The sequence below is a fragment of the Hemicordylus capensis genome, chromosome 16 (genome assembly GCF_027244095.1).
Source record: "Hemicordylus capensis ecotype Gifberg chromosome 16, rHemCap1.1.pri, whole genome shotgun sequence".
Taxonomy (NCBI): Eukaryota; Metazoa; Chordata; class Lepidosauria; order Squamata; family Cordylidae; genus Hemicordylus; species Hemicordylus capensis.
The window spans coordinates 16,909,264-16,927,453 of record NC_069672.1 but is presented as its reverse complement, the minus strand read 5'-3'; the positions used below and the strand labels follow the sequence as shown (position 1 = coordinate 16,927,453).

At 64.7% G+C, this 18,190-nt stretch overlaps 2 protein-coding genes across 15 annotated transcripts in view; one reads left to right on the top strand and one right to left on the bottom strand.

The window, feature by feature from the left end:
• The first annotated feature begins 2,844 nt into the window (after positions 1–2,844).
• Positions 2,845–5,259, top strand: LDLRAD2 (low density lipoprotein receptor class A domain containing 2). The gene is made up of 5 exons (XM_053281376.1): positions 2,845–2,920; positions 3,318–3,791; positions 3,896–4,045; positions 4,465–4,608; positions 4,713–5,259. Exons 1-5 carry the CDS (start codon positions 2,845–2,847, stop codon positions 4,943–4,945), a joined length of 1,077 nt encoding a protein of 358 aa, XP_053137351.1. The 3' UTR covers positions 4,946–5,259.
• Positions 5,260–5,385: 126 nt separating this feature from the next.
• HSPG2 (heparan sulfate proteoglycan 2) overlaps positions 5,386–18,190 on the bottom strand; it is an 86,168-nt gene continuing 73,363 nt past the window's right edge. For 10 of the 14 annotated variants that reach the window (XM_053280703.1, XM_053280711.1, XM_053280710.1 and 7 more), the window contains 21 exons: positions 17,843–17,990; positions 17,472–17,588; positions 17,165–17,182; positions 16,042–16,126; positions 15,265–15,409; positions 14,489–14,588; positions 13,967–14,076; positions 13,654–13,762; positions 12,880–12,978; positions 12,576–12,797; positions 12,084–12,328; positions 11,556–11,727; positions 10,970–11,086; positions 10,455–10,505; positions 10,133–10,208; positions 9,609–9,687; positions 8,998–9,039; positions 8,445–8,515; positions 8,274–8,357; positions 7,840–7,943; positions 5,386–7,225 (listed from right to left, as the gene is read on the bottom strand). In XM_053280703.1, coding sequence (XP_053136678.1) covers positions 7,050–7,225; positions 7,840–7,943; positions 8,274–8,357; positions 8,445–8,515; positions 8,998–9,039; positions 9,609–9,687; positions 10,133–10,208; positions 10,455–10,505; positions 10,970–11,086; positions 11,556–11,727; positions 12,084–12,328; positions 12,576–12,797; positions 12,880–12,978; positions 13,654–13,762; positions 13,967–14,076; positions 14,489–14,588; positions 15,265–15,409; positions 16,042–16,126; positions 17,165–17,182; positions 17,472–17,588; positions 17,843–17,990 — 2,370 coding nt within the window. In that variant the 3' untranslated portion in view covers positions 5,386–7,049. The remainder of the gene's footprint in view (positions 7,226–7,839; positions 7,944–8,273; positions 8,358–8,444; positions 8,516–8,997; positions 9,040–9,608; positions 9,688–10,132; positions 10,209–10,454; positions 10,506–10,969; positions 11,087–11,555; positions 11,728–12,083; positions 12,329–12,575; positions 12,798–12,879; positions 12,979–13,653; positions 13,763–13,966; positions 14,077–14,488; positions 14,589–15,264; positions 15,410–16,041; positions 16,127–17,164; positions 17,183–17,471; positions 17,589–17,842; positions 17,991–18,190) is intronic. The other 4 variants (XM_053280707.1, XM_053280716.1, XM_053280709.1 and 1 more) reach the window with 3 other exon arrangements.

The following is an 18,190-nucleotide window of genomic DNA, read 5'->3' as shown; positions in this document are numbered from 1 at the left end:
CTGCCTGCCTGAAACCTTGGAGAGCTGCTGCCAGTCCGTGTAGACAGTTCTGAGCTAGATGGACCAAGCGTCTGACTCAGTATAAAGCTGCTTCCTCCATTCCTCTATGGCTGGTGGGGAGTGGGGGGGGGGTCGCAAAATGGGAGGCAGCTCTTTGTTGTAGTCAGATGAGGACATTACCGAAGGAAACATCTAAGGGAGAGATGAGCAAGCCACAGAGACTACAGGAGAATGAAGAAGAATACAAACATGTCAATACAAGTGGAAGCAAATAATCCTTGACAGTGAACGCAAGAAGAAGAAGTGATTAAAGGCCACAATGAAAGATCCAAAGGGGAGAGAGACACCATCAAAGGCAGATGAGCGGTTCCTGAGAGAGCGACTATTTAATTATGCATCTGTTTACTGTAACGGGAACACAAAGAAGACTGCTGCCTGTCTGGTGTAGTGTTTTATTATTTAGGTTATGGTAATGGTTGTTTGCTGATCAGTGCTCAGGTCCGGAATATGTGTGCCTACTGCCTGGGGATGCCACTGTCGGCTGCTCCGGTGATGGGTTGATTGACAGCTGTGTCAAGAGGGGCCAGGCTTGCTCTGTTGCAGGCTCCTCCGTCCATGTGAGTGCAGCAGCAGCAGCAGGACAGGATCCTCAGGAGCCAACAGCCCTGCTCGTGCAGCTGTGCCCTTCTCTTGGGCTCCCTGTTTGGCTGACAGTAGCAGCCTCTGGCAGGCAATTACCCAGGAAGCAGCTGTGATCTAGCACCTCGCCCAGCCAGCTGGCTCCAAATTCCAGAGGCAGCAGCGAGTTTTCTGGCTGGCTGGGATCGTGTGTGGCTTCATCAAACTCCCGTATTTCCATGGCAATTGAGTCAGGCACGCAGCGGCTGCAAAACCTGAGGTGAGGCCGAACAAAAGCCAAGCTGCTGAACCATTGTGCCTGGGGTTTCGCTTTTTAAAGTGAACGTAGCAGGATGGGACCTTTTGGCCACAGACGTTGGCCCACCTCGTCCTTTGTTCCTCTGTCAAGCTGTGCCAAAGCAATCTCCAGCCTAATTTGCTCACCGAGGGGGCTGCGGGTCTCTTCAGACCTGCTTCTCACAGCTGCTGCCATCCCAGACGGTGCTGCCTCTTCTTGGCCCAGCCAGAGTTGAGCAGGGCTCCCAAGAAGTGGAGAGATGGGCACAGCAGACCAGAGAGGAAGTCCACAGGTGTGGGGGAGATGGCTGCTTCTCCTGAAAGTGACCTCCGTGGCAACCTCAGCCATGCAAACAGGTAGGGTGCATGTTTCAGAAACGTCCTCAAGCTCCTCGCTGGCCTGAGAGAGAATCTGGAGCGACAGGCGCTTTTGTGCGGCATGAGGGCTGGTGGGGTGCTGATGGGAAGAGCAGAAGGTTCCTTCCCAATCCCCTCCCTGGCAGCATCTCCAAGAGAGGGCTGAGAGGGACTCCTGCCTGCAGCCTTGGAGAGCTAGATGGACCAAGGGTCTGACTCCGTATACGGCTGTTTCCTATGTTCCTAGGCGCCCAGCAAAGCATTCAATTCTGAGTGAACTGTTTGGGTGGGACTTTGGTCTTCGGAAGGCTTGTGAAGAAATTGGGTGGTTTGGCCTTATTCTGATGGCATAGATGGACCGCCAAAGAATCCAGAGCAAGCCTGGAAGTATTTCACACCCAGCTATTCGTTCGCATCTCCTCCGGAATGGAGGCGGTGCATTCACATATCGGCCAAATTTACCCCGAATTCCCTGCGAGCTCTCGGGGAGCAATTCACACACAATTCAGGTTTTTCAGCGTGTGTTAGAGTGTCGCCTGATTTGTATCTGGGGTAAAAAAATCCACTTTTTGCATTGAGTTTTTGGGGCAACTTCAAACTCATAGTAAAGCCTCATAGAAGAAGACCTTCAGTAGAAAGCTCCTGGTGCCGGAAAGCGCCTGAGTGAAATTTCCCCGAAGTGAGTGGGGAAGGGGAGATGGGGGAGGGACGCTCCTTGTTAGTTTCATACTACCGTGTGTAAATTATGTGATGGCAACAGAAAAGGGAGCTGAATGACCAGCATTCCTGGCTCTAATTTGCTGCGATTTCTGGGTAATGACGGAAAGGACCATTCAATGGGTGCCTGGTAACTAAAATATCTGTTGAGGCTGCTTTCGGTCAAATCACAAAGAGCCCTGTGGAACCTTAAAGGCTAGAGGTTTTATTGTGCCATACATTTCCATGAACTGGAATGGAAGCGGGATCCAATCCACAGTCCTCACTCTGTTGTTAGCCTTTGAGGTGTAATTCAAATTAAGAGACGCCTCTTTGGGGCAGTCCCTACTGGGGCTTGGCACAGTGAGGGGTCTGGGTGAGGCCAGCTTGCTCTCTGCCTGAATCAAGAGACGGCAGGTGGGGATTGTTCTTGAGCAGAGCACTTGGATGATGCTATCCAAAGAGCACCAGGCATCTTGGTGGACGGACTCTGTTCTGCCACCAGTCAGTGATGATGGCTGACCCAACCCTTTCCTTCCTAGCCTTCTCAGCCTTGACTAGCTGCAGCAGACAGTGGCATAGTCATTCAAGCCTAGGTTTAATGTGGGTTACCAACACTGGCATAAATGGGGGTGTGTGTGTTTCAGAATCCTCTCGGTCCAGAAACCCCCTTGGCCTGGGTTCACACAATCATGCTAACGTTGGTCATCCCCATTAACCCTAGAGGTGGACGGCTGTGTGGGCCAGGCCAGTGTGAGGGGGGCCCAGCCCTTCTGCCTCTTTCCTGTGATCGGGGCAGGCTGGACTAGCTTGCCTGACCAAGGAATCACCACCAGTTCGGCCCTTTGCAGAAGCATGCTGTGTTCATGAATCGGCATGGCGGATATGTCTGCTCCTGCCTTTCACGTACAGAAACAGAATCGCTCAGAGTATTCGCTGCTGGGGACAAAAGGTGCTGTGCACTCCCCACCCCCCCCACCCCCCCTCCGGGGGCTTTCCTGGATGCATCCGGCTGGTTGCTCCTGGAAGCAGGATGCTGGATTAGAGGGGCTTTGTGTCTGATCCTGTAAGGCGGCCCGTGAAGCATCCCAAACGCCACCGGCTGAGCTGGCAACCTTTTCCTGAGTTGTTGTTGTTATTTCAATTTAGTTCAAGTGACGGCAGGTGAGACCTCTTGGCTACTCCACCAAGTGCCAGCCCAGCATGGCCAGCTTCGGATGTCCACAAGGGGCTTCTTGGCATTGCCGCGGGGCCCTGTGGAGGGACGTCGCAGTGGGGATCGGCTGCTTCTCCATGGTGCCCCACTGATAGGCCCGCTTCGGGGGGCCTCCCCGCCTCTCCCCCAACAGCCAGCGTGGTCGACCTGTGTGGCCAGACCCTCCGAGGGGACGGGATGGTGCTGACGTCCCACCGCGACTCCCGGCGCTTCTACTTCGTGGTGGCCGGCACGGACTGCCGGGTGACAATGGAGGCGGCTTCCCCCGAGGACCGGCTGCAGTTCCAGTTCCGCTTCTTCCTGGTGTACAGCATGCTCCGCCTGCCGCCCAGCACCCCCCCTCCTGGGGCCAGCCAAGTGCCCCTCACCCGGGGCTCACCCCTGCCCAGTGGGGAGCAGGGCCCCCCCGACCCCTGTGCCGCCGGCTCCTACGTGCAGTTCTACGACGGCAGGGGCCCCACGGCCAAGCCCCTGGGGGCGCCCCTGTGCGGGAAGAGCATCCCCAGGCCCATCCTCTCCACCGGCGGCTCCCTGACCTTGCGGCTAGTGACCCGTGGCCAGCAGCCCCGGGTGGACTTCGTGGCCGACTTCACCTCCCTCCGCACGGGTAAGGCTCGCAGCGGGAGCCAGCCTGTCTTGGGCCGGGCCAGGCCGGGCCGGGGGAGCTTGTCTCCTCTCCCGGCCGGCCTCTTCAGCGCTGGCTCTTTGCAGGGCTGAACGCTTCGGCCTGTGGCGCCGCGTCCTACTTCCCCTGCCGCAATGGGAAATGCATCCCGCGCAGCTTGGTGTGTGACGGCAGCCAGGTGGACAACTGTGGGGACGGCACAGACCAGGCCGCCCAGCCCCCAGCCCGGTGCCAAGGTCAGCCAGCCTGGGGGGAGAGCTGGGGGTGGGGTGGGGGGGTCAGGGAACCACCCCTGAGAGGAGGAGGAGGAGGAGGAGATGGAGATGGTGGGCCAGTTAGGAGCCTACCTGCCCCCAAATGCCAGAGCCGTAAGAGCCACCTGGTGGTGATCGCTGGCCCAGTGAGCGTGGCTATGTTCCAAGTGGGGTGGGCCGCTCTGGCCAAAAGCCCTTCAACACGCCAGCCCTTCCCGACTGCCCTGACGTCCTCCACACGGTCAGGGCTGGGAGGGCCCCCTCGACCAGAGATGGGCCCTCTCTCCAGAGCCCTGGAGTGCCGGGCAGGGCTGCATTCCCAGCACTCGGCACGTGCCTGCCTTCCAAGATGGGCTCCATCTCCCCACGTTAGCCCCACTAACGGCTGCCTCTCCTCCCAGGCTTACCCACCCTTCCACCCGCCGCCCTGCAGGCTGAGACCCCACCGAGAGTCAGTGCCCACCAGGCAGATCAGGAGAGCTGCACAGGAGCCCAGGAGGGCCGGCGTCTGCCCCCAGCTGCTGCCAACCAGGGCCCAGCAGCAGGTACGGTCTACAGCCCGACCAGCTGGTTGGAGGGAGGGCTCTGGGCTTGCTCCAGCTTCCTGCCCCTCACCAGCCACTTCCTCCTCCTCCTCCTCCTCCTGCAGACAAGCGCCCGCCTCTCTTTGCCTGGCTGGCTGCCCTCCTGGGGGCCGCCCTGCTCTTCTGGTGCTGCTGCTGCAACCCGGGCTGGCTGCTCTGGCGAGTCGGGGCCTGCAGGTTCCTGCCCGGCTGCAATTCCGCCTGCGCGGCCGGCCACCTCTGCACCCACAGCTGTGCCCGCCGCCGTGAGCCCACCAAGGTGACTCCGCAGGGAACCGCCGCCGAGCCGCCCGCCTGACTCGCCTGCCCAGGAAGGCCCCCGGGCTTCCGTTCTGGGGCAGCCAGCCCTGCAGGGGAGGGGAGTCGGTCCTGGGGGAGCAAGCAGGAACGGCCCCCTTTGCTGCTGAGCAGGGCCCGCCCTGGTTTGCAGGTGTGGGAGCGGCCAGGTCGTCTTCTCCCTGGGGGAGGGAGCTGCAGCTCAGCGGGAGAGCCCCTGCTTGGCCCGCGGAAGATTCCCGGTTCCATCCCTGGCAGGTAGCGTCTCCAGGTAAGGCTAGGGAGGGCTCCTGCCTGGAACCTGGGAGAGCTGCTGCTGCCAGCCAGTGTGGACAATATGAGCCGGATGGAGCCGTGGTCTGACTCGGTATGAAGCCGCCCCCACTGGGTCCCCCCGACTTTCTCCTTTCTCCTCGGCTGCCTCAGCAAAGGCTTGTCCAGGAAGGGAGCCACAGACACGGACAGGGTTCAGCACCATTTATTGAAGAAGAAGAAACGAGCACAGAGGGCCAGGCAGGGGAAGCCAAGACAGGGACGGGTTCTGGAGGTGGGCAGCCCCTCCCGGACAGACCTCTGATCCCGGCAAAGGGGGGCGGGGGGCAAGGCAGAGGGGCAGGTGCTGGGCATGGGGGATCATGGGGGCCAAGCCGGAGCAAGCCACGAGGTGAGGGGAATCTGGCCACCGGACGGGGGGGTCATCCCTGGAGCCCACAGCTACAGACAGGGCTGCCTCCCCCCCCTTCCGTCTGCTTGGCACCCCCTACCTATGGGGGAACAAACCCCAGGGCAGTTTGATGAGGGGGGTGGGGGTGGCGTTGGCCAGAGCCTGCCGTCCTCGTTGTCCTGGGGCCGATGGGGAGGGGCCCCTTTCCGCAGCGGGGAAGGGTACCGGTGGAGGCCTCTGGCCCGCCTGCTCAAGAACGCCCCAGCCGGACCCCCCGGACCGTGGGAAGGGCTGCAGCTGCTGCTGGGAGAGAGGGGGCATCGAAGCCCCCTCCCAGCACCTGCCGAGGGGAAGGGCCACCCCACGGCACGGAGAAGGGGCACCAGCCCACTGGCCAGGCCGCAGCAAGCCGGGGAGGGACCCGTTGCCTCCCCTGGCCAGCCCTCCAAGGCTGGGTGGGGAGCGCTGGCTGCCGGCAGGGGGCTGGACCCTGCAGGGTGGCCCCGGGGACCACCACCCCTGCCCCAAGCGTGAATAAGGCACTGAAGAAAGGAAGGGCTTGGGGGGCAGGGGAGAGGCTTGGCCTGCCTCGTGGCCTGGGGGTAGACAGAGGCACCGGGGAGGCCCAGCTCTTCTCAGTCCCAGACTGAGCTCGGGGCCGTGGCAGAGGCGGCGGGCCTGCGGGGCTCCCTGCAGAAGGCCAGCCTGGCGGTGGGGGGGGGGGGAGGCCAGGCTGGGAAGAGGCCGGACTCAGCTGGCAGCCTAGCAAGACCGCCTGCTGGGCCAGGGGTGAGAGAGCTCTGCCTGGGCTGGGTGCACAGCCTCCCCCGAGCAGCACTCCCCTCGGGCTGGGGGCCGTGGCAAGAGACCTCCTCCTCCTCCTCGTTCCCACCAGCCCTGAGGACTGGCAGTGGAGGCTCCCTCCTCCCTCGCCCCCCAGGGAAAGGGGACTCGCTTCTCACTGGACGGGGAGCCGTGGGGCCCGTCTCTTTGGTCACAAGCTGCCTGGTCCAGCCCAGCCGCCGAAGCAGAGAAGCCACGTGGCCAGCGGGCCCCCGCCCAGCGCCTCCTGGAGGGCAAGAGGGCAGAGCCTGTGGCACGCCCCCCCCCCCCGACCCGAGGGTCCAAAGCCCCGTGGGGTGCAGCCGGGCATTCCTGGAGGGTGCTGCTGCCCAGGCCCCTCTCCCAGGGGTCTGCTGTGCTTCTGCAGGAGAGCCGGGGGGAGGTTCACGTGGCCCGCCGGCTGCTCTGCCACTGACACAGACCCTCCCCACCCGCCACTTTTTGGTAGCAGCAAAGCACCATTTTTTTGTTTCTTTAAAAAAATTCATCATCGTCATAATAAAATAATAATAACAACAACAACAATAACAACAACAACAACAACCACCACAGCTGTCTCTCGGTTGGCCTGCTGGCGGGCACCCCGACGGCGAGGCGGGTGGGGGGGCGCAAGCCTGGCCTACGAGGGGCACTCCTGGAAGTTGAAGCCGGCCTCCGCGTGGTGCTGGAGGTCGACGGGCTGCTGAGCCGCCTCCTGCCCGGGCCTGGCGTTCAGCAGGACCACATTCTTGACGCATCCCGTGATTCCCGAGAGGTACTTGCCGGCCGTCAAGGTGCCGATGTCGGGGGCCCCCCCTGTGGAGAGGAGCGGAGCCCGTTCAGGGGAGCCCCTTGGCCCTCCCCACCCCCCCCCGGAAGACGCCCGCCGGGAGGAGGGCTGGCCTGGTGGCCGCGAGCAGCGTTGGCTCCCTTGGCTGGGCACAGTCTGCCCTCCGCGGATTGCACGGACCCGCTGGGGAAGGGATGGAGCTCTTGCTCACTGGAAGAGCAACTGCTTGGCCCGCGGAAGGCCCCCGCTTCACTCTCTGGCGGCAGCGTCTCCAGGGAGGGCTGGGAGAGAGACCTGAGCATGAAGCCCTGGAGCGCCGCTGCCGGTCTGGGCAGGCCATCTTGAGCCGGAGGGAGCAGCGGCCGGGCTCAGTGGGAGGCAGCTTCCCGTGGCCCAGGGCCAGAGGAGAGAGCTCAGCCTCTCGCCCAAGCCGGTGGCTCTTGGCTTCCACCCTCGTCCTTAGCGGTGACATTCAATCTTCACAAGGGTAGTCCTTTCCGGCTCACCTCACCCCGTGACTGCCCGGCTTCACGTCTGGACCCAAGGCAGCCGTGGCACCCCCCCCCCGGCCCCCTTGGCCACAGACCCCTGCGGACCCCTTGAGAGCCGAGCTCTGCTTCCTCGGGACGAAAGGGCTCACCTATATAAACGGGACCTTTGGTGTTCACCATGATGTTCTTGCCCGGAGATTCCGCAGTGACCGTCTCCTCACCGTCCACTTGCAGGAAGCCTTTTTTCCCTTCGCTGGAGGAGGAGCAGGAGGAGGAGGAGGAGGAGTCAGAAAGGCCCCTGTGATTTCTGGCCGAGCTTGGATGAGCAAGGAAGGTCGTGGGGAAGGCGGGGGTGCTTTTTGCCCCCAGGGGCAGAAGTGTGGGTCTGGCCCCCAGCAGTGCCACTGGGCGGGGCCCCTCCTTGGCTCAAGGCGGGCTGGGGACAGCGGGGTGGACGGCACCCTCCCACCCCCAGGTGCGCCTGGGTTGCTCTTGAGAAGGCTCTTCTTCAGGGCCACCGGAGGGTCTGCTCCCGGGGGGGCTCCGCTGCTGGCGGCACCACCCTCCCTGCCTCTCTGCTCACCGGATGGCCGTGACTCGGTGCCACTCGCCGTCGTCAATGGGGTCTTCCGACTGCAGGTTGGCTTCGCCGCTCCCCAGCTGGTAGCTGCAGGAGAGACGGGGTCAGCCTCAGAGCACCCTCCCGCCGGCCGACACCGCCGTGCCCGGCCCGGGAGGAGGGCGGCTCACTCACCTGAAGACCAGGTGCCCGCCCTTCAGCCCGAGGCTGACGAAGTCCTTGGCTTTCCCGCTCTGCCCTTCCTCCTGTGGTGGAGAGCAAAGCCGGGTGGGAGGGCTGAACCCGCTCATTCGGCTGGAGCCGGGCCTGTGGCTGCTGGGGCCCCTGGGAGCCGGAGGGCCACAGTTAGGCAGCCGTCTGTCGGAGCAGGTGGCTTCGTGGGGCCAGGAACGGTGGCCCGACAGCAAGCCTAGCAGCGTGCCCACTCTGGAGGCCTCCCAGCCAGTGACGGGCCTCCCCACGGCCTCAGCCATGCCGGGCGCTGCGAGGCTCTGGCGGCCCCACCCAGCCGTCCTCCTCGGCTCACCTGAGGGCACAGCAGCAGCAGCAGCAGCAGCCTTCACCGCCGCCGCAGGCCTGCTGGGGCCCCTGCTGGGGGCCGAAGCAAGTCCTTCCAGGCACTCAGGTGGGAACAAGCCCCCGCGGGGGTGAGCCGGCCCCCTGCGCCACTCTCCCCCCCCCCCCCCGCTGCCATGCACCGCAGCCCAGCCAGCCAGCCAGCCAGTACCTCCTTAGCAACATGCGGCTCAAGACCCGCCTCCCTGGTTTCCTGGAAAGAGGGAGAGAGACAGACACACACAGCGGAGGCCATGCAGGTGAGGCGCAACAGGGACGGGCAGCAGAGACGGGACGGGCAGCAGCCACCGCCGCCTTCCCTGACCCGCAGGGCACTGCCGGGCTGGGCAGAAAGCAGGCCGCGTGGGAGCATTGCAGAGGCATGCAGGGGCCACACCCAGGGCCCCCCTTCAGAGGAAAGTCTTGCAGCAAGAGGCCCCCGATCTAGACGCAATCATGCAACAGGCTGTCTCTTCTAGCAGGAGCGTCGGCAGCTGCCTTCTGCAGAATCAGAGCCTGGGCCCGTCTAACTCAGGACTCAGGACACGGACTGGCAGCGGCTTCTCCAAGGTGGCAGGCAGGAGCCTCTCCCAGCCGAGAGAGGCCGGGCCGAGGGTCAGCTCCCTACGCTCCTGTGTCCAGGACAGCCAGACATGCGCCCACCGCAGGAGCTCTCCGTGGGCCTGATCCGCTTCCTCACCCCACTCTCTGCCCCCCATGGGCCCAGCGCCCCACCTGCAGACCCCAGCCAGGCCACGGCCTCCCCCTCCAGCTCTCACTCACCACTCCCTGCCAGAAGAGCAGCCCGCCGGGCAAGCTGGTGCGCACTTCCATCTCTATCGTCTCCGGAGACTCGGGGAGGCTGTAACCAGAAGAGGCCAGAGGGATGCTGGGGTCTTCCCATGTCTGCCCCCTTTGTGTGGGGAAGGGGCAGGAGGCAGCCGGGTCTCCCAGCACGGGGCATCCGCTCTGAAGCCCACACAGACCTGTCTGCTCCATGGGCCCAGAGCGGAGGAGGCCTTGGCCTCATGCACAGACTGCACCCCCCTGCCAAGCCCGGGAGCCCTCTCTGCTTCCTGCAAGGGCCCCCTGCCTCCTTCAGCAAACCCGGCACTTTCTCCAGGGTTGCCAAAGGAGCCTGGCGTGTGGGGAGGATGTGGGGTGATGGCATCCTCAGATGGCCAACGTCCCCTGACTACAACTCCCATCATCCCCAGCCAAAGGCTGCTGCTGCTGCTGCTGGGAGCTGCAGGCAACGGCATCTGGGTGCCCCTGCTCCAGGAGACACCGGCGGGGACGACTCTCACCTCCTGGGGAAGGCGTGCCGGGCCAGGGCCACGTAGCCGCCGTCATGGAAGTAGGCGCCGTACTGTCCGGGGGCATCTGGAAAAAAGCACCCGTCAGACAGCGTCCGAATCGGCAGAGCTGCCCCAGACCAGAGCAGAGCAAGGGGCCGGCCGGGGGAGGAAAGCGGTACTCGGTGGTGGGGCAGCCAATGGGGGGGGGGCGGAGAGAGGGAGAAGCCGCCGAGACAGGCGCCAGCCAACATGCCAGCAGAGCGGGCCCCATTCAGTGAGTGCCCCCACCCAGCTGTGAGAGCAGCCCCCGCGCCCAGGGCCCTGGCATTACCGTTTTCCCCGCTGCCCTCTGCAGTCCACTCTGCGCGGTGCTGTGTCACATCTGCAGGGCAAAGACCGAGGCAAAGGCTTGGCACGGCGGGAGGGCAGGCCGTGTGGCGGTGAGCAGGGACGCCCCCCTTCGCTCAGGGAGGTCTGCCCAGGGTTGCCGGGGGAGGGGAGGCAGCCTGGGAGCGGCATCTCGGTGGGGCAGCGTCGGCGCTGCATGCAGAAGGGCCCCGGGGCCACCCCTGGCGGCAGCGTCTCCAGGGAGGGCGGGGAGAGACTCCTGCCTGCGACCTCGGGGAAGCCGCTGCCAGTCAGAACACAGACCACGACCGGATTGGGTGGAAGGAGGCTTTCCATGTCCCCGTGGTAGCACCCGCAAGAGACCGCCTGGGGCTTCTGCTGGCCAGGGGGGCCACGGGGCTCCTCAGCACACCTCCAGCCGGGGGAGGGCAGGCCATTCGGGGAGGGGCCCGCCTCCCCAGGCTGCAGCCGGCCATCCCCCGCCCACGCTGGGCTTACCATGTTCACAATACGGCCCCCGGAAGCCCAGAGGGCACACGCATTCCTTGGCCCGACAGGTGCCCCCGTTGAGGCAGGGAGGCTGACACTCGACCTCAGACACCTCGCAGCGCTCCCCTGTGGACAGAGAGAGAGCAGCACAAATGCAGGAGGCGCCCCCTTTGCTAAGCAGGGTCTGCTCTGGTTTGCTTTGGGACGGGAGACGACATGGGAGCACTGCCTGCTGACAGGTATTCCCCTGAGGGGAGGGGGCCGTAGCTCAGTGGCAGAGCCCAGAAGGGCCAGTCCCAGTCCCTGGCAGCATCTCCAGGCAGGGCTGAGAGAGACTCCTGGGCCTGCCACCTTGGAGAAGCCGCTGCCAGTCTGTGAAGACAATCCTGAGCGAGATGGACCAAGGGTCTGACTCAGTAGATGGCAGCTTCCCCTGTCCCTAGGACACAGAGGTGGTGTGGCACAACCAAGCCCCACAGGCGGGCATGGAAAGGGGGACCTGTCCAGGGGCCAACTTGCTGACTCCCCCCAGCGCAAGAGCTTCCACACCCACACCCACCCCCCTCCCGCACGCCCTCGGCCCTTTCCTCCTCACCCCGGTAGCCCTCTGGGCACAGGCACTGGAACTCGTACTCGCCGGTGGGCTGGCACTTGCCGCCATGCCGGCAGGGCCTGCGGTCGCAGGGGGAGCTGTCGTAGCACTGCGAGACGCTGCGGCTCTCCAAGAAGCTGTACGAGATGTCCACCTTCTTCCCATTGATGGAGACCTGCAGGGAAAGCAGCCCAATGCCTCTGTCCCCAGCGGCAGCCTGCTCCCTCTCCCAGAGTGACTTCCGAGGCAGCCGGCTGGAGGGAGCCCTCTTCCACCCCCTTGCCGCCATGGCCAGGCCCCTCGCCAGTAGCAGTGGAGGGAAACCCGCACCCTGGGCCCCCCTGACACTCCGCCCTGCTCCCTTCCCAGAGTCAGGACACAGCCCTGCTTCTGCAGTCAAGAAAAGAGCTGGTCCTGCGGGGCCAATCCTTAACGGTTCCTCACGCTAAGCAGGGCCTGCCCTGGTTTGCATTTGGCTGGGTCGCTGCATGTGAGCGCGGTTAAGATATTCCTCATGGGGGACAGGCTCACCTCCCCAATGCAGCCATAGAAGTGCCCGGAGACATTGGCGGCTGCCGGCAGTTGGATGCTCTCGTCCACCCCGCCCAGGTACATGGGGGTGCGGAGGTTCAGGCCCTGGCTCTTCCCGGGCGAGGACCTCTTCACCGGCCGCTCCTCGTCCACCTGAAGCGTGCCGTCTTTGTTCACGCGCTCCGCCGTGATCTTGTGCCACTGGCCCAGCTGCAGCCCCTGGGAGCTCTGGAGGACGGCCGTCCCTGGAAGGAGGAGGAGGAGGAGGGGGCAGAGGGGAGTTGGCAGCCTGGTCCCAGCAGCCCTCAGGGTTAGGTCACCATCTCAGCATGGCAGCTGTGCTGCTTCACGTTCACACGGGGGGGGGGGTTGCGTTCCTGAATGTGCCCCACCCCGTGGAAATCTCCCCAGAGACCCCCTTGCAGAAAAGTAGTTCCACCCCATGCTGTGCTCGGACGGGATGCGTGAACGGGGAGGGGGGGGAGCCGTTACCTGACCCCAGCTCGTAGCGGAACTCCAGGTGCCCGTTGGCCATGCTGAGGGAGACGAAGTCTGCCACGGGGGCACCGTTGCCCCCGCTGAAGAGGATGAGGCCCTCGGAGTGCAGGGGCTTCACCTCCATGTCGATGCGCAGCTCGTAGGGGACGTTGGTGAGCGGCGGGTAGGAGACGAAGGCGTCGCCCCCGTGGAAGTGGGGCGTGGTCACCGAGGTGCCTGCGGTGCGGAGGAGGGGTTAGCGGGGGCTCTGTGCATGCTCCCCCCACCCCGCTGGGCTGTGCAAGCCCCCGACACTCACCGGACATGCACTTCTCCCCGTATTTGCCCAGGAGGCAGCGGCAGGAGTAACCCCGCCCGGAGGGGTGGTTCACACAGGTGGCTTCCGGACCGCAGGCCTCTGTGAGGAAGCGGCGGGGGGGGGGGGCGGGGGAGAGAGTCAGCCAGGCCCCCGAGTCACGGCCCTTCCCTTATAACAGGAAGCTAGCTCAGGGGAAGAGCACCTCTACCTGCTGGCCTGCAGAAGGTTCCTCCTTCCCTCCCGGGCAGCATCTCCAGGTGGGGCTGGGAGAGACGCCTGCCTCAAACCTCGGAGAGACGCTGCCAGTCAGGGTAGACAATCCTGAGCTAGATGGGCCCAGGGTCTGACTCGGTGTCAAGCAGCCGCCTCTGTGCCGGAGGCAGACGCTCCATCTCTCCAGCTACATCCCGTCTGCCCTGACTGGCAACGGTTCGCCAAGGTTTCTGGCAGAGGAGGGTCCTCCCCAGCCCTGCTACTGGCGAGGCGACAGACGGGGCCCGGGACCCCCGGCCTGCCTGGGCTGAGCGACGGGCCCAGTGGCTGGATGGCAGGGCTCGCCCCCCCTGCCGGGCACAAGAGACATTTTAAGCCAGCTGGAGCAGGAGCGGATCGCCTCCAAGGGGGAAGGGGGGGGCTTGCTTGGCAGCAGCACGGAGCGTGCCCCCTGGAGAGCCGGGCGCCCCCTTCTCCAGGGCCCTCGCCTCAGCCCTCCCACCTGGACTGCCACCTGGCCAGGGAGACCCTTTCGAAGGCAGCGGGTTGGAAGCGCCTTACCCGGGTGGCAGCGGAGGGCCTGGGGGTGTTCACAGTTGCTGCCGGCAAAGCCCTGCGGACACTGGCACACGTAGCTGCTGCTCTCCGAGTCCCTGCAGACACCTCCGTTCTGGAGAGGGGGGGGGAGGGGAGGCGGGCAGTGAGGGCCGTTTGCCCCCGGACTGGCATTGCCCCGCCTGCCCCTGGAGACCGGCCGGCCAGCCGCCGGGGCTGTGCAAGCAGCGTCTGCCCAGCGGCAGTCTGTAGGGCAAGCGGTGGCCTCTCCGCCCCCCACCCCCCACCCTGCCCAGTCAAAGGTGGCTGCGCTGCCTACCTGGCATGGCTGGTCTTTGCACGTGGGGCAATTCAGGACGTTGCTGGCTGGCAAGTCGAAGTCTTTGAAGATCACCTCCTTGCCCTGGACCAGCAGTTGCCGTACGCAGCCTGGGGGGGGGAGGGCAAAGAGAGAGGGGGGAGCCGTGGTGGGAGGGAAGAATTGTGGAGGGGGGAGCTATGGCGGTGAAGCAGGGGCCAACTGGTAGGGTTTTGGGGGGCGGGGGAGCCCGTCCCATTGGTACGATCAGGCAAATGGGACACACCCAGAAGACCCCCCCCACCGAGGGCTCAGACGGCCCCCTTGATGGTGCCGCGTCTTTTCCGAGTGAAGAACAAAAAGTGGGGAGCAGACTGGCCTGTCCCAGCCCCACAAAAGAGGTCACGAAAAGCTGTCGGGAGAGCCGGGTGCTTGCCCCGGGGGCTCGTGCAGCCGTCGTCCTCCTCTCATCCCCCCGGGCCAGCCGAAGCCCCCCAGCCGGCCCCAAGTGGGCCTCTTGCGCCCCCCCGGCGTTGCTCTCACCGATGAAGCCGCTGCTCAGGCCGCTCTTGGTGACGGCGGCGTAGTTGGGATACCCGCCCAGGTAGAGCCCCTCATTGAGGTCCAGGCCTTGGAATTTGCCCTGGGGAGACACGGAGAGGTGGGCGCAAATCCAGCAGTGATGGACGGACACAGGAGCCCAGGACGCTGCCACCTTCTACCGAGCCAGGCCCTTGGTCCGTCTAGCTCAGCGCGGTCTGCACTGACTGGCAGCGGCTCTCCCAGGTTCCAGGCAGGAGTCCTTCGCCACCCTACCTGGAGAGGCGGCCAGGGACCGAACCTGGCTTGCCAAGCAGGAGCTCTTCCACTCAGCGACGGCCCCATCCCGCCTAAGGGGATTCTCTCACCGTGCTTGCATGTAGTCTCCCATCCAAATGCAAACCAGGGCAGACCCTGCTTAGCAAAGGGGGCAATCCACGCTCTCCACCCCCAGGCAACCTCCTGGCCCTTTGGGTCTGCACACCCTCAGCCTCACCACCTTGCATAACCTGGAACGTCTCGACTCCAGAAGGGGCGAGGGGTCAGACTTCAGTGGCTCCATTACCCAGCTAAATGGAACCTCCATCTCCAGGGACAGTCTAGCTCTAAACACCGGTTGCTGGGGGACAACGGTCAGGAGATGCCCTTCCGATGTTCCGATCCGCTGTACCTTGCGCAGGTGGGGACAAGCTCCCAGCACAGCCACCGCCCCATGGATCCTGCCGTCTCCCCCCTCAACCCCACCCCTGCCCCCACCCCACCCCAAGCCTGTTCCTCACCTGGGATGTGCCGTTCACAGGGGGCTGGTCGTCCAGCACCAGGGAGCCCTGCGTGAGATTGCGGTACAGCCGGACGGTGTGGAACTCGCCCAGTTTGATGATGGACGGGTGGCGGATGGTGGCCATGCCGGAGCCGGCATCGAACCTGCAATTCCAGGCAGCTCAAAGGGGCAAAGGGGCCGCGGCCCCCCTCCTCTGCCCTCCCCACCCGACCTCATCAGTGCCGCATGCTTCAGGAACGCACCAGTTCAGCACGGTCTAGCGGAGCTGTGCGTAGCTCTGGATTCATGAGTAGCCCAGGTTGATGGGGAGTTCTGAAGCAAGGCAGTGGGCACTGGGACCCCCGAGGCTGCCCCTGTGCCCGGCGTCGTGAGTTGGAGGGCTATCCCCCTGCTAAGGGGTCGCAGAGGGCCCCTTTCAAAGTGGCGATTCTCTTGTATGTAGCAGGGGGAGAGCAGCTGACCCCCTCCAGCCCCAGCGCAGATGGCCCCACGGAGCTGTCGCTGGGGCCTCCCTAGGTTTCGTTTTAGATTGTGAGCTCTTTGGGGCAGGGGACCATCTGGTTTATTTTCCTACATAAGCCACTGGGGACATTTTTGTGGAAAACGAGATCCAAATATCAGCCACAGTCGGGAGCCTGTGCACAGCCCAGGGGGTCTGAGGCCGGCTCTGTACAAGAGGGGTGGGCCACACAGCAAGGAAGCCGCTGCTCATGCCCACCAGCCCGGCCCAGCCCAGCCCAGCCCCGCGGGGGCCCTGCAAGCCGCGGCTTCTCACCTGAGCTCTGGCCGGCCGCCCACCAGGCCGAAGGACATGAAGTCGGTGCCCGTGTTCTTCTTCTGCCCGTTGTAGACCAGCATCCCTGCCAAAAGCACAGCCGGGGAGGCGGGTTGGGCACGGCCAGGTGGCATGTGCCCACTTGCCCTCCCCCCCCACAAGCGGCCGGGGGTTTGCTGCCAAGCTAGTCCGGAGCAGCGAGGGCCCCTTTGCCGGGGAGGAGGGTGCAGCCGAGGCCAGCTCCATGCAGGCAGCGGAGGCGCTGAGAGCGAGACAGTCCACCACGCATGGCTGGGCTTGCGAATGAATCCCCAAGCCGGGTTGCGGGGGGCTCACTTGAGGATGGGGCAGGGAGCAGGTGCCAAGGCCCCGCTTGGGCAGGAGAGCTGCTCTCATGCTGGCGAGCACAAGGGGATCCCTTTGCTAAGCCCAGTCTGCCTTGGTTTGCGTTTGGATGGGAGACGACGTGTGAGCCCTCGTCTAAGACATACCCCTCTGGCCTCTGCTTGGCATGCAGAAGGTGCCAGGGGTTCAAAAGTCCCTGGCTCGGGACGCCTGCCCGAAACCTTGGAGAGCTGCTGCCAGTCAGTGCAGACAGTCCTGAGCTGGCCGGCCCAAGGGCCTGACTCAGCAGACGGCAGCTCCCGACGTTGCTATGACTCCAGTGGCCCGTGGCACAGGCGGCCGGAACGGTGCTCTTCCAGAAGCCGAGTGGCCATTCCCTGAGCCCGCCCGGGAAGCAGGCGAATCGGCACCACACTCAGTGCTACGAGGGCCCGAGAATGCCCCTGGATGGCTGAGTAGGACGCCCGCCGGAAGCCCACACCGCCCCTCCCTGGGAAGGAGCAGAAGTGACGCCCCATGGGCAGGAAGGGGACGAGGCAGAGGTAAAGCATGGCCCAAGGAAGCAGCCCAGCCCGAGAGCATGAAGGTGCGCGCGGGGGGGGGGGGGCGTTCTGGAGTCCATGGGGTTTCCCCCGATGCAAGGTTAGTTTGCATGTGGCGGGGGGGGGCACGCATCCCACGACACACACACACGCACGCAGCTCTGGTGCTGAAAGGGTTAAGAGAGGCGCCGAGGGGCGGCTGGCCAAGAAGCCCAGAAGGTGCAGACGGATCTTACCTGAGTAAAGCATGAGAGCTGGACAGGTGGGGAAGAGGGGAGGAGAGACAGGAGGGGGGAAGGTGGAGGAGACACAGAGCGGGGGGGGGGGGGAGAGAGAGAGAGAGAGGCGAGAGGGAGAAGAGAGTGTGGAGTGAGAGAGCCCCAGAGAGCGCAGGCAGGCCTCCATCCGCAACCAGACACGGGGGGCTGTCCGAGGACCGGGGGCTTTGCACGGGTGGGGGGCGCTGGCTGGCGTGGCCGGGAGGGGCAGGGGTCACGCGGGCAGGGCCCCCCGCCCCACTCCCCAGCCCCTCTCTCCTCTTACCATCAGGAGTGTCGGGCCGGAAGGTGATCTCGATGGCGAACGTCTTGTAGGCATCCTTCATGGTCGGCAGGACAAGGAAGGAGGGGGGGTCCTGGGTGAAGTACGGCACGACCCTCTCTGAAGCCGAAAGAAGGCCAGGCGGCGGGCTGAGGAGCTGGGGGGCCAATGCCGGGACGCCCCACAGCCCCTGGGGGGAGCCCACCCCGAACCTTGAGGACCCCGGCCAAGGGGGGAGGAAGCATGGAGAAGGAGGGGGGACCCCCCTCGACGCTGGAGAGGCCCCTCCGTTGCTGGAGACCAGCAGCTCCCTCCTCTGGCTGCTCCGCCGAGGAAGTGGATTCCGGGCCAAGGGACCGAGGCGGCATTCTCACCTCGCACCTTGAGCATGGAGAACGCCGTCACCTTCCCCTGCCGGTTGGACGCGGTGCAGACGTAAACCCCCGTGTCCTCGGGCTGGGCGGATGGGATGGTCAGGACGTTGCCCTCCAAGCGGACACCCTCGGGGAGGTCGCCCTCCAACTGGAAGAGAGCAGCAGGCCCCGTCGAACACCCTCGCCCAGCTGAGCTGCCCAGAGGCGCCCCTTGCCCCTCGGCAGGAGACCTCTTGCCCCACTCTTCTGCCACCCGGGAGGCCTGCCCTGCCTCTGCTCCAAGCCCGCCTGCCTTCTTAGAGGGCGGCAGACCCCACAGAAGGGCTGGCCGCCCTGCTCGGGAGCTAC

Coding starts and splice junctions, on each gene's coding strand:
- LDLRAD2 (XM_053281376.1), top strand. CDS start 2,845: ATGGCGGATATGTCTGCTCCTGCCTTTCACGTACAGAAACAGAATCGC. Junction 2,921..3,317: donor TTCGCTGCTGGGGACAAAAG/GTGCTGTGCACT, acceptor CTCCCCCAACAG/CCAGCGTGGTCGACCTGTGT. Junction 3,792..3,895: donor CTTCACCTCCCTCCGCACGG/GTAAGGCTCGCA, acceptor GGCTCTTTGCAG/GGCTGAACGCTTCGGCCTGT.